The sequence below is a fragment of the Drosophila suzukii genome, chromosome 3 (genome assembly GCF_043229965.1).
Source record: "Drosophila suzukii chromosome 3, CBGP_Dsuzu_IsoJpt1.0, whole genome shotgun sequence".
Lineage (NCBI taxonomy): Eukaryota > Metazoa > Arthropoda > Insecta > Diptera > Drosophilidae > Drosophila > Drosophila suzukii.
In genome coordinates, this window is record NC_092082.1 from 70,144,407 (window position 1) to 70,158,221 (window position 13,815).

Sequence of the window (13,815 nt, forward strand, 5' to 3'; positions counted from 1 at the left end):
ATTTGAATTTCAAGCTTCGGGAAACACGCGCTTTACCACAGCTAGGGATGTGAAAAAAATATATATATCGTGATATTTTTTACCTGATATATCGCTGTTATCGCTATTTTAGCCAGAAACGTAAGTGTCAGCAAATGTAAGAGCCACGTAAGTACCACTAAAAGAGGGAGATAGCACCAACGTAAGAGTAAGAACACCGGAAACACTGATATTTAGCTTTTGTCAGTGACTATACATTCGATTTATTGTATAACGATGGCTTATTACGTTGTAGCACTGAAAATTAAATTTGTATGCAGACTAAGTTTATTTCTTATTTTAAAGAATTAGGTCGTAATCGTAAATAACTATACTACAATATTAAGTCAGATTTTTATTAAATTTTGGCTACAGATTTGGCTAGTAAATATTTCCTTTGTATTGCAAAGCTGGTAGCTTGTAGCCCATTTTTATCTCCTATGAGTTACAAATCTTCTATTCATCGGCAATACATAATATTTTAATTATTATATATTAAATTATTTCAAGTTATTGGAGATATTTTTAAGCTATAAATGTAGCTAGTTTTCCGAAGCCAGAACTGGTCACACCGATACTATGTTATCGATAATTCCCGCCTCTTCTGGGCATTGAGTGATTTTCGCAAATTATTTGTTTACCAATTGAATATTTTGAAATTAGGACCGCCGAGCGAATTGGCTAGCAAGATGAGTGCCAGCAACAAAGGCGGCTATAAGACGCCGCGGAAGCAGAACCTCAAATCGATCGAAAACTTAACCAACTCCGAGGAATCCGAAGATCTGGACACAGCAATGGTGGAGGAGTCGCAGACCAAGGTCACCAGACGCCGCTCCACCCGCCGTCCAAGTCCCACCAAGAAGTACCAGGCCTACAAGGAGGAAACCCATGGAAAAGAGCAGGAGGAGCGCGTAGTGGTGAATTATGTGGAGATGTCGGATGAGCATAGCAATGAGCCGGAGGATGAGGAAGAAGACGATGAAAGTGTTGAGGAATCGGAGAATGCAGCCCGCCCCACTTCCAAGGATCTCAATCTCATCCAATCCGAGTACAATGTGGCAGGCACTAGCATGTTTGGATTCAATACGCCCAAGAAACGCGATGCCATGGCCCTAGCCGCCTTAAATGCCACGCCCCGCACGCCTAAGACTCCAAAAACTCCACGATTGGGAGTCAAAACTCCCGACACCAAGCGCAAGAAGTCCACGGATCAGCCAAAGACACCAGCCCATGTGCGCAGCCGTGTCAAGAATCGTGGGTAGTCGTTTTATGGGTCTTATTGCACAATTTATTGTATTACTGAAAGATTTTGTTCTTTTTCTTGAATTTTTTCATAGAATTTCTGTAGTGTTCCTATTAGGAATCCTTCAGAATTGTATCCCTTTCCTAACAGTTATAACTAAAGAACTATTCATGAATTTTTTAAAAAAGGTTTAAAAATTTGGTTAATATTTATCTTTAAACTCCTTTAAAATCAACCAATATACTTAAGTAACTTTGTGCAAATGCGACTTATTTTAACATATATCAATTACTTTAACAACCATTTTACCTTTTCAGATATTGCCAAAATAGTGGCAGACTCGGATGAGGATTTCTCCGCGGACGAGAGCGACTTCCGGCCCAGTGATGAGGACTCCTCCGCCAGCAGCAGTAGCAGCGATGGTGGTCATTCCTCGGACAACGATGCCGCCGACGATGAGCCCAAAACGCCCTGCAAGGCGCGGCGAGTCATTGTGGTGCCCGTTCTGCCCAAAACACCATCGGCAGCTCGTCTCCGTCAATCGGCGAGGGCCAAGAAATCGAATGAGTTTGTGCCCGAGAGCGATGGCTACTTCCAATCGCATGCCAGCAGCAAGATTCTCACTTCGGATCACACTTTGGATCGCTTGAAGAATCCCCGCCTGGCCGCCGATCGTGTGTTCAGTTTGCTGTCCGAAATTAAGCTATCCACGGAGCACGAGGGATCAATCAATGCCATAATGGAAGAGTATCGTTCATACTTTCCCAAGTGGATGTGCATCCTGAACGAGGGCTTCAATATACTGCTGTATGGATTGGGCTCCAAGCGGCAGTTGTTGCAGTCATTCCACCGGGAGGTGTTGGAGAAACAAACTGTGCTGGTGGTGAATGGCTTTTTTCCAAGCCTGACACTCAAGGATGTGCTGGACAGCATCACAAGCGAGATTTTGGATGCGGGCGTTAGTCCTGCCAATCCGCATGAAGCGGTGGACATGATTGAGGAAGAGTTCGCCCTCATTCCGGAGACACAATTGTTCCTAATTGTCCACAATTTGGATGGAGCTATGTTGCGCAACGTGAAGGCACAGGCGATTCTATCGCGTCTGTCGCGGGTGCCAAATATTCATCTGCTGGCCTCCATCGACCACATTAATACTCCACTGCGTGAGTGTTCCTAAAAAGTTACAATATTGTTTGTAATTAACTATTCCCATTTTGCAGTTTGGGACCAAGGAAAACTGAGCAGCTTCAACTTCTCGTGGTGGGATTGCACAACCATGCTGCCATATACAAATGAAACTGCCTTCGAGAACTCCCTGCTGGTGCAGAATTCCGGCGAATTGGCCCTCTCCTCGATGCGCAGTGTGTTCTCCTCGCTGACGACCAACTCGCGTGGCATCTACATGCTGATTGTCAAGTACCAACTTAAGAATAAGGGCAATGCCACGTACCAGGGCATGCCATTTAGGGATCTATACTCCAGTTGCCGCGAAGCCTTCTTGGTCAGCTCCGATCTTGCGCTGCGTGCCCAGCTCACCGAGTTCCTCGATCACAAACTGGTCAAGTCGAAGCGAAGCGTTGATGGCTCCGAACAGCTAACCATTCCCATAGATGGTGGACTGCTGCAACAGTTCCTCGAGGAGCAGGAGAAGAAATAAGCCAGCCACGTAATTTTAGAACATATTAATTTATTATCTAATATTGTTAAATACAATTACAATTTCGCTTTTAAAAATGTCGTGTTGCTGTCACTTGTATTGCCCATTAGTGCAGAGTTTCATTTCGTTCTTTGTTTGTCAATTTCTACACATTTAGATTGGCATGCATAAAAGTTGTCGGTTTACTAGATACACATTTTAGATGGCTAGTTTTGTCTTCCCCAAACTGATTTCGCTCCTATTGCGAGCAGAGCAACCCAAAACTTAACACTCCAAGTGCTCCTCTATTTCGGGGATGACCGCGATTAGACTCAATTAGGATTAGAAGAGGCAAAATAAATATAGCTAAGCAGGCCGAAATTATACAGCTCCCTGACGGTCATCCCGTGCTCCCACTTCCATCCATTCAAAGGCTAATATCGGTTACCTATTACTATACAGACACGCACATACACAGATTAAAGCATTGGACTTGTAACTAGGTAATTGTGCACTCGAAACAAAATGTAATTGCTGCGACTAAGGCTAGTTTATTTACACTTTCTTGATAGCAAATCACATGCGAAGTCAATCGGAAGTACACATACAATGGAAATCGTTCGTAGTTTGCTCCTATCAATGTTATTCTACGTTATTGCAAAAAGTTCTACCCTTTCCTGAATACCTGAATTGTACACACCAAGTTTACGATCTGCATTTTCGCATATAAAAATGTAATCTCGTCTGCGCCGTATTTCATTTATTTAATAGTTAGATAAATTGTTATCACGTTTACTTTACTCGTACTTTTAACCTTCGTTTGTGGGAAAAGTCGAAATGTTCTGAATCAATCAGAAGAGAAACCACCCATGAGAATCTCCCCTTTACAAAATGAATCGATGCATCAGTGGTTTTGGTTTTTTTTTTCAGTTTTTATCTGCTTACTATACACAAATTGCTACTGTTTGCTTTTATTTCGACAATGTTTTGTTTGTTTTCATAGTTTTGTACAACAAATTAATTACATTTTGCGCTTAAACAAAGAGAAACACGTTTCTGATTTTAAATACTTAAGAAAAAAAAAGAGAAACTAAAAATTAACGTTACAGGAAAAGAAGTGAATTCAGCGAAGAATGTTGAAATATAGAATATAGAAGACCCAGTAGTAAATAATAAATTTATACATTTTCCTCAATTTCGAAAGGGAGGGCGTGGATTTTGGTGGGTGGGTGCAATTAAACCTTGAATGCTTTAAAAATTGTTCCGAGTTTACATATACACAATATATAAATCAACTTCATTATCATATCCGTATCATTACTCATTTACTCGTTACTCATTAGTCATACTCATCGAATATACATCACAATCAAAGTGTACGCTTTGTAATTATACGCAGTAATCGGTAATCATAATCGTTATAATTATAATAATAATAATAGTTACGCTTTCTCAGTGAATTTCTTTATTTCTTGTTGTATTTACGCCTTCGACTTGTTTTCTTTTACGCTTTACTTTACTTTAAATTTAATTATTTTATTTTAATTTTCCGTTTTTTTTTTTATGCTCTTTTTTTGTTTGTATTATTAATTGTTTTTTGTTTTTGTTTTTCTTCTTTAATTGCTGCTTTTGTTTCAAGTTGTGTTTTTGTTGTGGACTTAAGATTAAAATTAATTCATAGTTATTACTCGTAAACATATTAATCATAGATAATATTAAATCAACAAATAAAATACATTTAAAATCAAGTTTTATTAAAGTGAATTAAATTACTTGAAATCGAAACAATAAACGGTACTGCATTTCTGCCATTATCTTTCTGCTGCTGATGTAATTTATTGTGTTTTTTGTAGTATTGCCGTATGCTTTCTTGAGGTTGACCGCCAATCGATCGATCAAATAATTCGCATGCCTGCTGCATCCGATGAAGTTCTCATTTGTATTGCAGTTGTTGAATCGATTGTTGGTGCTGGTTTCTTGTTCTAATTGTTGTTGATGCTGTTGTTGTTGCTGTTGTTGGTTGTTGATTGTTGTTGGTGTAAGATTTGCTGCTGTTGTTGTAGTTATTATTATTATTGTTGCTGTGGTTGTTGCATTGTTGTTTCAGCTCATTTTCACGCGTTTCCTTGGTGGTCCAATTGGTGGGATTTGTTGTGTTGCGAGCGCACGAAATGCCTCCGCTATCAAATGTGAATGTGTTGTGATCATATTTTGCCATCCGGAGGTTTCCATCACATCGGTGGCATGACTGTAAATGAGTTTAAGCCGTTGGTTACTTATTTGGTTGGATTTAAGTTGCAGTATTAATAACTTACGTATTTATGAAATCTATCGTTTGTGCTTTCAATTGATCCGCACTGTGGAGATCAGCTAATATTAGTGTTTCGGCTGCTGTTTCTACAGAGAGATTGACGCACAGCGCCTCCTCGCACATCACTTTCAGCTTTTCGAGTGCATACTGCAAATATAATCGATATATATTATTAATAACTTTGATAAATTTTGATTCTATGTGGCAGACTTACCTTATCAGCAGCCGCTAGGAGATCATCAGCCATTTTTTCTAGATTGGGCGCCTTGCCCGTGTATATGAATCGCAGCATTTCTTTAAGAACCTCATGATCCACATCGGTTATGGCGACACGATTCAGCTTACGCTCCTCCATCTCATGCTCAAACATGGCCGCAAAGACATCGCTGCGCGCTGTAAATAAAATAGTTTATAAAAATTAATAAAATTGTATTTAAGGGATATATAATATATATTTTAAAAAAATCCAAAATATCTTCAAAGTTTAATAAAATGGTTAACCAAGAAAATATATTATGTAAATCTACTTCCAAGCAATTCAAAAATGCAGTAATCATCTTTAAGTTTAATTAAATGGTTTAATCAATAACATTTCATGTTTAAATATTTTTTCAATAAGAAATTCTAATACACAATGGTTACATTTAAAAAAAAATTGATAATGAAGTTAATTTAAAAGTTCAATCGATTGGTTACAACCAAACTAATTTTTAAGGTATTTTGTATACTTTTTGTTTACAGATCTTTGTAAAAAAAAATAGTTTAAACGGCTAAGTACTCATGGTAATTGACGGAACTTGTTTTGGTAATGGATTTATGGTCTGGTGAGTATTTTTCAAGGTGTTGTTTATGTTTCCTTACCTGCCAGTATGGCCTTGTGCGCCTGGAACTCTCGACCGCCCACGGAGAGCGTGACGTCGCTGAACTTCTCGTTGTCAAAGAGATTGCCAAGATCCTCGGACAGCTTGCACTCGGGCACTTTGAACTGCACGATGTTGGATTGTCCGGAGATGTTCACGCTGTCCGCCACGACGCTGACCTCGCAGAAGATGGTCAGCTTGTCCTCCGGCAGCAGCCCGTTGGCCTCGTCCAGCAGGAAGTCGCGGCGGATGAACTTCTTGAAGCCCCAATCTTTGCCCTGCACAAAACGGTAAGCTCTGTGGGGAAAATTTATTATAATATTAGAAAACATAAATCTTTTTGAGTTTTTTTTCCAAAGCACACATACCTTTGGGATTCCATGGCTTTGGTTTCCTCACGCTTGGCATTCAATATGGAAAATTTGAACTTGGCTCTGACTTCTGATTTATTACACGAAACTAACAGTAAATATAATGAAAGGTAATCCTTGCTCTCTTCATCGAGACCCTTGGGGTTAACCCGTAAACACCTGTATAACAGATAAACAGATCTTTAGTAATCTCTTTATTATTATGTTTAATTTAATTACTCACCATTTCAGTTTGTCATTAGCACCGGCTGAGAATGTGGACGATTTGAGTACTTCACCCATCTCCTCCCGACAAAAACTAAAGTTATTTATGGTCCACATATAACTAAATTTAACCACTTTGACCTAGGGGAGAAAAGAGAGAGATAGGGTTAATTGAATCCCTTGTAAATCGTGTAACAAAGTATTCCGATTTCCTCCACCTGAGCCACTCAACACACACCTGTACCTGTTCATACACAGCGGAAATGCATTTTTACCGGCTTTACAACAAAATGGATTCAGTTTACAATATTTGTGAAATCCGATAGGTTCGGTTTGGTTCGGCGGCTTGGCTCAGATGGTTTGCAAATCCATAGGAATGCCAAAAACCCATACGGTTATACGCATAGGGATGTGGAAATTTAATCCGTTCGGGGGATTGGAATTGGGATTGGGATTTACCTGCGTATAACACCAGTTCTCGGCGACTGGCGTATTAACTTCCGGCAAGGGCGGCGAGGGTACACGGCTGACCGCCATCGTGCTACTGGATGCGTGCAGGTTCGAGGTGACTCTAGCTGTTTGGCTTGCCTGACATTCGTTCACCGGCAATCTGCAATGATATCAAGGGGAAATAGTCGGGATTAGTTGGGAATATTTGGGGGAAATACATTTTATATAGATTAAAATGAGACACAAGTTATAAAGATCTTATTATGGGTACAGGAAATATTAAAAGAAAAAAAATTTTTTATTTTTCTTATAAGTGTCTTTATAGATATGATATAAATTATAATATATTATGTTGAACTGTAGAAAATTGTTTACTTTTCTTTTTACTGATATGTATATTGTACATATTTTTGTTGGTAGACCTATTCCACTGAAAATATTTATATTTTTTTTTATTAATATATTTTAGATCATTTTGTAGGTAGAACTTCTTATAACTCTTACAGTTTCATATACTGCTTATCAAAAACCATTATAGAAAAGTATAGATCGTCGTATTATAATTTTTAGTTCAAAATAATTATAGAAAAGTTTTAGAAACTGGGGTCACCTTGGCTCTTGTATGAGATCCATGATGCTGCGCTCGAATTCAACTTTGACGAAATTGCTGTCGGAATTCGAGTGCCTGGCCAAAAGATTGAGCAGCTTCAACAGCAGCGAGTTCTCCAGCTTGCCGCCCGTTGAGAAACACACACAAAATCACACAGAAGGGTACTCAAACACGATTTACAAATTGGTTCTTAATTTATTTTAGAGTTATTTGCTAGTAAAAACGAGGGACGAGACACAAACGCATGGACAAGACGAAACGAAATGCGCCAAAAAGTGCAGCGTTCATAATGGCTGAAGATATAGTTCGAATTATTCCGTTATTCCGCACAGAAGACACCGATTAACAGAGAACGAGAGATTTAATCCAGATAAAGATAGAGCTTTCGAAGCTTTCAAAAATGCCTTGAGAGATTATCAAGAGCAGCAGTATCAAAAAAAGAAAACGTTAACGTTTAAATATATATCACAAGGAAAACACAACCGTTGCGCAGGAGCAGCAAAGGAAAACTGACTGGCGGGACCTGGAAAATCTCGGCAGGCAGGAGGATTTAGGAACGCTGCAGATGACAACAAACAATGGACCAGGAAAATGTTGGCCAGGAGTGGAAAATTGACAAACAATGGGTCAGCCGTTGAGGGTGAAGGTGAACGTGAGCCGCTCGCTCACCTTATAAAGGTGCAAAATGGATGGAAGAGCGGTGCGGGGGGAGGATGGGCAGGAGCAGAAGGATCTGACACACAAAAGCAACAATAACAGTCCTTTTCATGCGTGTTTTCAGTCGCGCAGATGCAGATGGAAGACGGCAAATGGCAGAGGAAGCTGTCTTCTTACACGCAGAGAAAAATATAAGTTGTACTACCTAAAATTTGTAATAATAATGAGGGTATTTTCAAGATTATGGCATTTTTTATACAATTTTCTATGTAAGATTAATGGATTTTTTAATTATAATCATTGAAAATGTAGAAATATATCGTAATAATAATATGATGGTACTTTTTCAAAGATTTTTCTATTGTTTTTGCTTAAGAAATTATCATATATAACAACAGTCCCCTTTATAAAGATTTGTATCTTAATTTGTGATAGTATTATATTAGGTGTTTTGAATATCCTGTTCCCAATGACATGATATATTACATTTTGTAAATATGATAGGGTATCCACCAAATCATTTCCACATTTTTTGAACATCCGACGATAAATAATATAACACAGGAATCCGTTTCTTAAAGATTTGTATTTTAAGTTATGTATGTAAGTCACAAACAAAGTAATTTTTATCCTGTTTCTAATGATATTAGTTTCAATAATAGAGGTTTTACTTTTGGTAAATATAAAAGGGTATCCATCAAACGATTTCTAAATTTTAAGAACATTATTTAGTAACATCCATCGATTTCTGAATAATAATAATATTCCCTTTTATAAAGATGTGTATCTTAATTTTTTGTAAGTAATATATTAAATGTTTTAAATATCCTGTTCCTAATGATATTAGTTTCAATAATAGAGGTTTTACTTTCTGTAAATATGATAGGGTATCTACCAAGTGATTTCCAAATCTTAAGGACATCAATTAGCAAAATCCATTGATTTCCGATTTTTTTCCCGTGCACAGCCAAGCGTTGAAAAAGTCGGAAAATCTGTGCAAGGCTGCGCCACACGAGCGATTTACAGCTCAGCTCAGCTCGACAAGGTTGAGATTTTCAAGGTACTGCCCGTTTTCTGCGGCTGCTGGCGATTTGATGGCCATCATCAAATCCAGCTGAAGGACCTTCAATGGGCCTCGTGTGCGTGTGCGAGTGTACGAGTGTGTAACTGTGCTGGAAATGAGTGTGAGCCATCAAAAAAAAAAAGGTTGACGCAGCTCGTCAAGGTGAACAAACCGTAGACCGCGATTTTAGCACTCGGTAAAGCCGCTTTACTCAATTTTTAGTGAGTGTGCCTTAATGTTAATGACATTGATTTGGCATTGGGCCTCAGGCTCCCTTCCCCCGCCATCGCCATCCAAGTATACCTATCCATACACCAAGGGCCCAGAGCCAAAATTTTTTTTTGTTTGCTTATGACATTGAAAATCATTTGTTTGGCGCCACAAGGCGAATGACAAAATCACACAAGTTGGGGCAAAAGAAGGTTAAGCTTGGGAACGAAAAGCAGTCAGAACTTCATAATCGAATAAAGGCAGCCAAAGGTGGAAGCTATGAGTCATCAGAAACAGTTTCCCAACTATCCAAACAGAAATGATATATGAAGGAAAATATCTTTGTAATTCCAGATGGTAGTTTATTGATTGGAGATTGTAATAAAAGTCAAGTAACTTTTCCTGACTTTATGTGGTAATGGTAATTTAAGATGGTAATTTGTTTAAAAAGTATATACCATTTTCTTTATTAAGGTTTACACCAAAACAGTTTATAAACACAGACCACCCTCTCTAAAATAGTATTAACAATAGTCATAACTCTGTTTAAGGGTTCCATGTAAATAAATTCAAATTGTTTGGCCAACACACACAGTTCGTTGTAGATCCCATCTCTTCCCAACCTTTTCCTCCAGTCATTCCATTAGTTTTGCTTACTTAGCCAGCAGAAACCATTAGTTCTGCTGCAGAATATACCCACATACCATGTGAGTGGTCTAAAGGATCCGAGGGCCCAGCGATCTGAACAAATATCCGCCAGCTGGGATGCGACGAATGCAGTTGGTCATGGATCAAGGGAACCGGAGAAGAATTTCGACACAGAGATAGGTAGAATTCTACTCCCCGGGGGTTCCACCTCCATTTGTGTGGGCTCTTCGATCAAAAAGAACGTGAGTTTATGACAAATGAAGGGAGAGCACGCGTTAAAGAAATTTAATAAATCGTTTTAGCCAAGAAAAACTGGTTTACTTTGGACTTGATGGGCAGCTGCTCATTGGGAAAAAAATGAAAGACTATGGCTTTTCACCAAAAGAAACGAAAAAAAAGGAAAGAGTTATATAATTTGCAAGCGACTCGCTTTGGCGCTTTCCACACTTCCGGCAACTTTTCATTAGCATTTAAATGAAATTTGATAAAGGCACCAACAACAAAAGGCAATAATAAACGAAACGAACAGCGACTGAAAATGGTGAAATTTTTTCATTTTTTTACAACAAATTATCGCATGGCTTTTCACTTGGCGTTTTCACCAACAACAAAAGCAGCAACAAAGGCTCCTTTCACTCGCCGCCTAAACAACAACAAATGAGTTGAGTTGAGTGAAAAAAAAAACGCTTTTCAGTTGTCGCCGTTGTTTTCGAGCCAAAAGGAAACGCTTTTCTTTGCTTTTCTTTTGGTTTTTACATAAATGCGGCGCCGCCGTCGCAAAAACACAGATGCAAAGATACATTTTTTTTTGTTTCATCTTTCAGTCGCCGGCGAGGGAATGAAGAAGAAGAAGAAGCCACGGCGGCGGCAGCAATTTAATTTAAATAATGTGAACTTTCATGCCAATGAAAATGATTTCAAAAGAGAAACTCAACGCAGTCCAACTCCCAAAACAAACTCGACAACTTCACTTCCGCTACAAATGCAACGGAGACTACAACACGGGCAACTTCGGAAAAGCAACACGAGCAACATCTTAAACAACGAAAAACAACAATGATGACACCCACCCAACCCACAAAAAAGAGTTAGGCACACGAAAAAAATTAGGGGGGTTAAGGGTTAAGAGGGAGGTAACTATCTATAATGAAGGATCATAATGCTGATCACTTTTAAGGCTTTAAAAAAGTACCTTAACTTACAAAAATTGGAAATATTTATGTTTTTAATTAAAAACATTTTGAATTAAGGGTAAAAATAATAAGAAATCTATTTTTATATACAGATAGAAGTTTGGATATTAAAACTAATACTCATACATTTACGGTTTCGAAGGGAAACCATCATATATCATATCATCACATCATATATCATATCATGATATCACCATATCATATCATATCATCTTATTAGTCAAATCATATTTCATATTTAGCATATCATAAGTAGTAATATAATAAATATTTAGACACCCTATGTAAAATCAATACAAGTATTCTACAGTATTACATATACTAACTAGAGTTATAATTAAAAATATTAATAAATACAAATACAAGGATCCGAATGAAAACCATTAAGCCATATATCATGTTTAACAAATCATAAATATAATAGATACATAAACACCCCTTGTAAAATTGATACAAATTCTCTACAACTGGTATAACTTACTCCAACTCTATAACTAACAAAGCTAATCCCCAATTTTTAGAGTGTGCTAACCACTCACGACAACTCGAAAATCTTTCTCCAATCTCCCCGTGGAGTGTCAACAGTTTGACGCATATTAATTTTAAAAACTCCCACGCTCAACATTTCTTTCGGTTTCTTCGCTTTGGCTGGGTTTGTTTTCGTTTTGGTTTGGTTTGGTTTTGGGTTTTGTTATTTTTTTTCTCTGGTGGGGTTTCGTTTTGGGTCTTTCACTCAAGAGTCGGTCGTCGGTCGGCGGATTCGATGCGTCGTCCATTTGCCTTTGGAGTTACTTTTTAGTTGGTATTTCTGCGGAGGGAGAGAAAGCTCAGGCCCCCAGCTTGGCGTCTCGCTCTGTCTCGCTCTACCGCTGTTGCCCTCGCACTCGCACTCGCAGTCTGCAGTTTTGCCTGCAGTTTTTCGTGAAAGTCGATTCGCAGTAGTCGCTGTTGTTGTAGTTGTTGTTATATAAAGCGTACGAAATCATGTAAGTAGAGTGAAATTTGCCTGCTGTATTTCTTTTCTTCGCTGCCTTGTTTGGCCAATGCGATTGTTTTTCGCACTAATGAAAACAATTGAAAGTTGTGGAAAATTATGTTTCCATAATTATACCCTTAAATGATTCGAGTTTTCCAATGCATTGTTTACAGTCAACCAATTAATGGATCAATAAACTTTGTTATAAGAGGGGAAAATTAAGGATTATGATTTCTAAGCCTTAAGAATACTATGATATGGTTTTGGGGTTTGTATTTCATAGACGATATGATCTCATTTCGAGAAATCTTCACCGAAAAACCATGTCACAATAAAATTGGCGTCCCATTTTCCACGCATAACTTTAATGTTGTTAATTTTTACATAACTGCTGTTGCTTGCTTTTCGGATTTTAAATGCTAATCAACGTGTGTCACACTTTGTGTGGCCAAAAAACTAGGCCGTCACAAGCCAAAAGCAATTTGCTACATTTGTTTGTCACTTTTTTTTAGGTTTGTTTGGGGATTGCAGCATAAATGAAAGTTTGTGCTTGTGTTAATCACGAATAATAGTGAGGGGAAAACATATTTCGATTACGTAAAAAAAAGCGACGGGAAGCATTGGAAATGAGGTGTAACTATTTGGGTGACGGGCACTGTGCATAAAATTAGCATAGGGAAATCTAGCCAAAGAAAATTTAAAGGAGAATCTTAAACAGATATAAAAAAGTTTTCTTAAAAAAACAAAAAGAACACAGATATATTTGGTGGTATATATTTCAATTTTTCAAAGAATGCTAAAATAATATTGAGTTGTTTATCTGTATTTAATATAAAAAACCTATCTTTGATTTAAGATTCGAAATGCTTTTACAATGCAATGAATTATCAGTGATAGATAGTTTTTATCACTATAAACACAATGATTAACTTAAGATTTGAAATAATTTTATAAATAAATGAAATATCATTGTTATAGATATTTTTTATCAACTATAAACCCATTTATTAACTATTTTTATCAAAATATTGTTATTGAAAATCCAAGTATTAAAAGGTTCCAATAGCATATCATTTTTTTTAGTGCGCAGGCGCGTGGGCGAGTTTCACCCGAAGCGAAAAGTACGAAAAGCTAAAGCCGAATCCCGAAGCTCGAAACGAGAGCAAGTTTGCTGACAGCGGAACGAGACTTTATGTAATCGTAAAAACTTGTTTAATGACGTAGCTCCAAGTCGAGCTCAAAATATCTCTCTCTCTTAACTACGCTCTTAACTTCTCTTAGCCGAAAGCACGTTGTGGTTTTAGCGCGTGGCTTAAACATACATACAAACATACATACATACGAATATATCACTTTTTACCAGCT

At 37.8% G+C, this 13,815-nt stretch overlaps 2 protein-coding genes across 4 annotated transcripts in view; one reads left to right on the forward strand and one right to left on the reverse strand.

The window, feature by feature from the left end:
• Positions 1 to 608: 608 nt before the first annotated feature.
• Orc2 (origin recognition complex subunit 2) lies at positions 609 to 4,695 on the forward strand. The gene is made up of 3 exons (XM_036818672.3): positions 609 to 1,272; positions 1,579 to 2,424; positions 2,482 to 4,695. Exons 1-3 carry the CDS (start codon positions 708 to 710, stop codon positions 2,916 to 2,918), a joined length of 1,848 nt encoding a protein of 615 aa, XP_036674567.3. The 5' UTR covers positions 609 to 707; the 3' UTR covers positions 2,919 to 4,695.
• The window catches only part of rdx (BTB/POZ and MATH domain-containing protein rdx), a 71,326-nt gene continuing 62,141 nt past the window's right edge, over positions 4,631 to 13,815 (reverse strand). For 2 of the 3 annotated variants that reach the window (XM_036816966.3, XM_036816964.3), the window contains 7 exons: positions 7,103 to 7,253; positions 6,663 to 6,784; positions 6,437 to 6,598; positions 6,070 to 6,365; positions 5,423 to 5,601; positions 5,213 to 5,355; positions 4,631 to 5,145 (listed from right to left, as the gene is read on the reverse strand). In XM_036816966.3, coding sequence (XP_036672861.1) covers positions 5,001 to 5,145; positions 5,213 to 5,355; positions 5,423 to 5,601; positions 6,070 to 6,365; positions 6,437 to 6,598; positions 6,663 to 6,784; positions 7,103 to 7,180 — 1,125 coding nt within the window. In that variant the 5' untranslated portion in view covers positions 7,181 to 7,253 and the 3' untranslated portion in view covers positions 4,631 to 5,000. Of the gene's footprint in view, positions 5,146 to 5,212; positions 5,356 to 5,422; positions 5,602 to 6,069; positions 6,366 to 6,436; positions 6,599 to 6,662; positions 6,785 to 7,102; positions 7,254 to 7,703; positions 7,943 to 13,815 lie in introns of those variants that run through there. The other variant, XM_036816965.3, reaches the window with a different exon arrangement.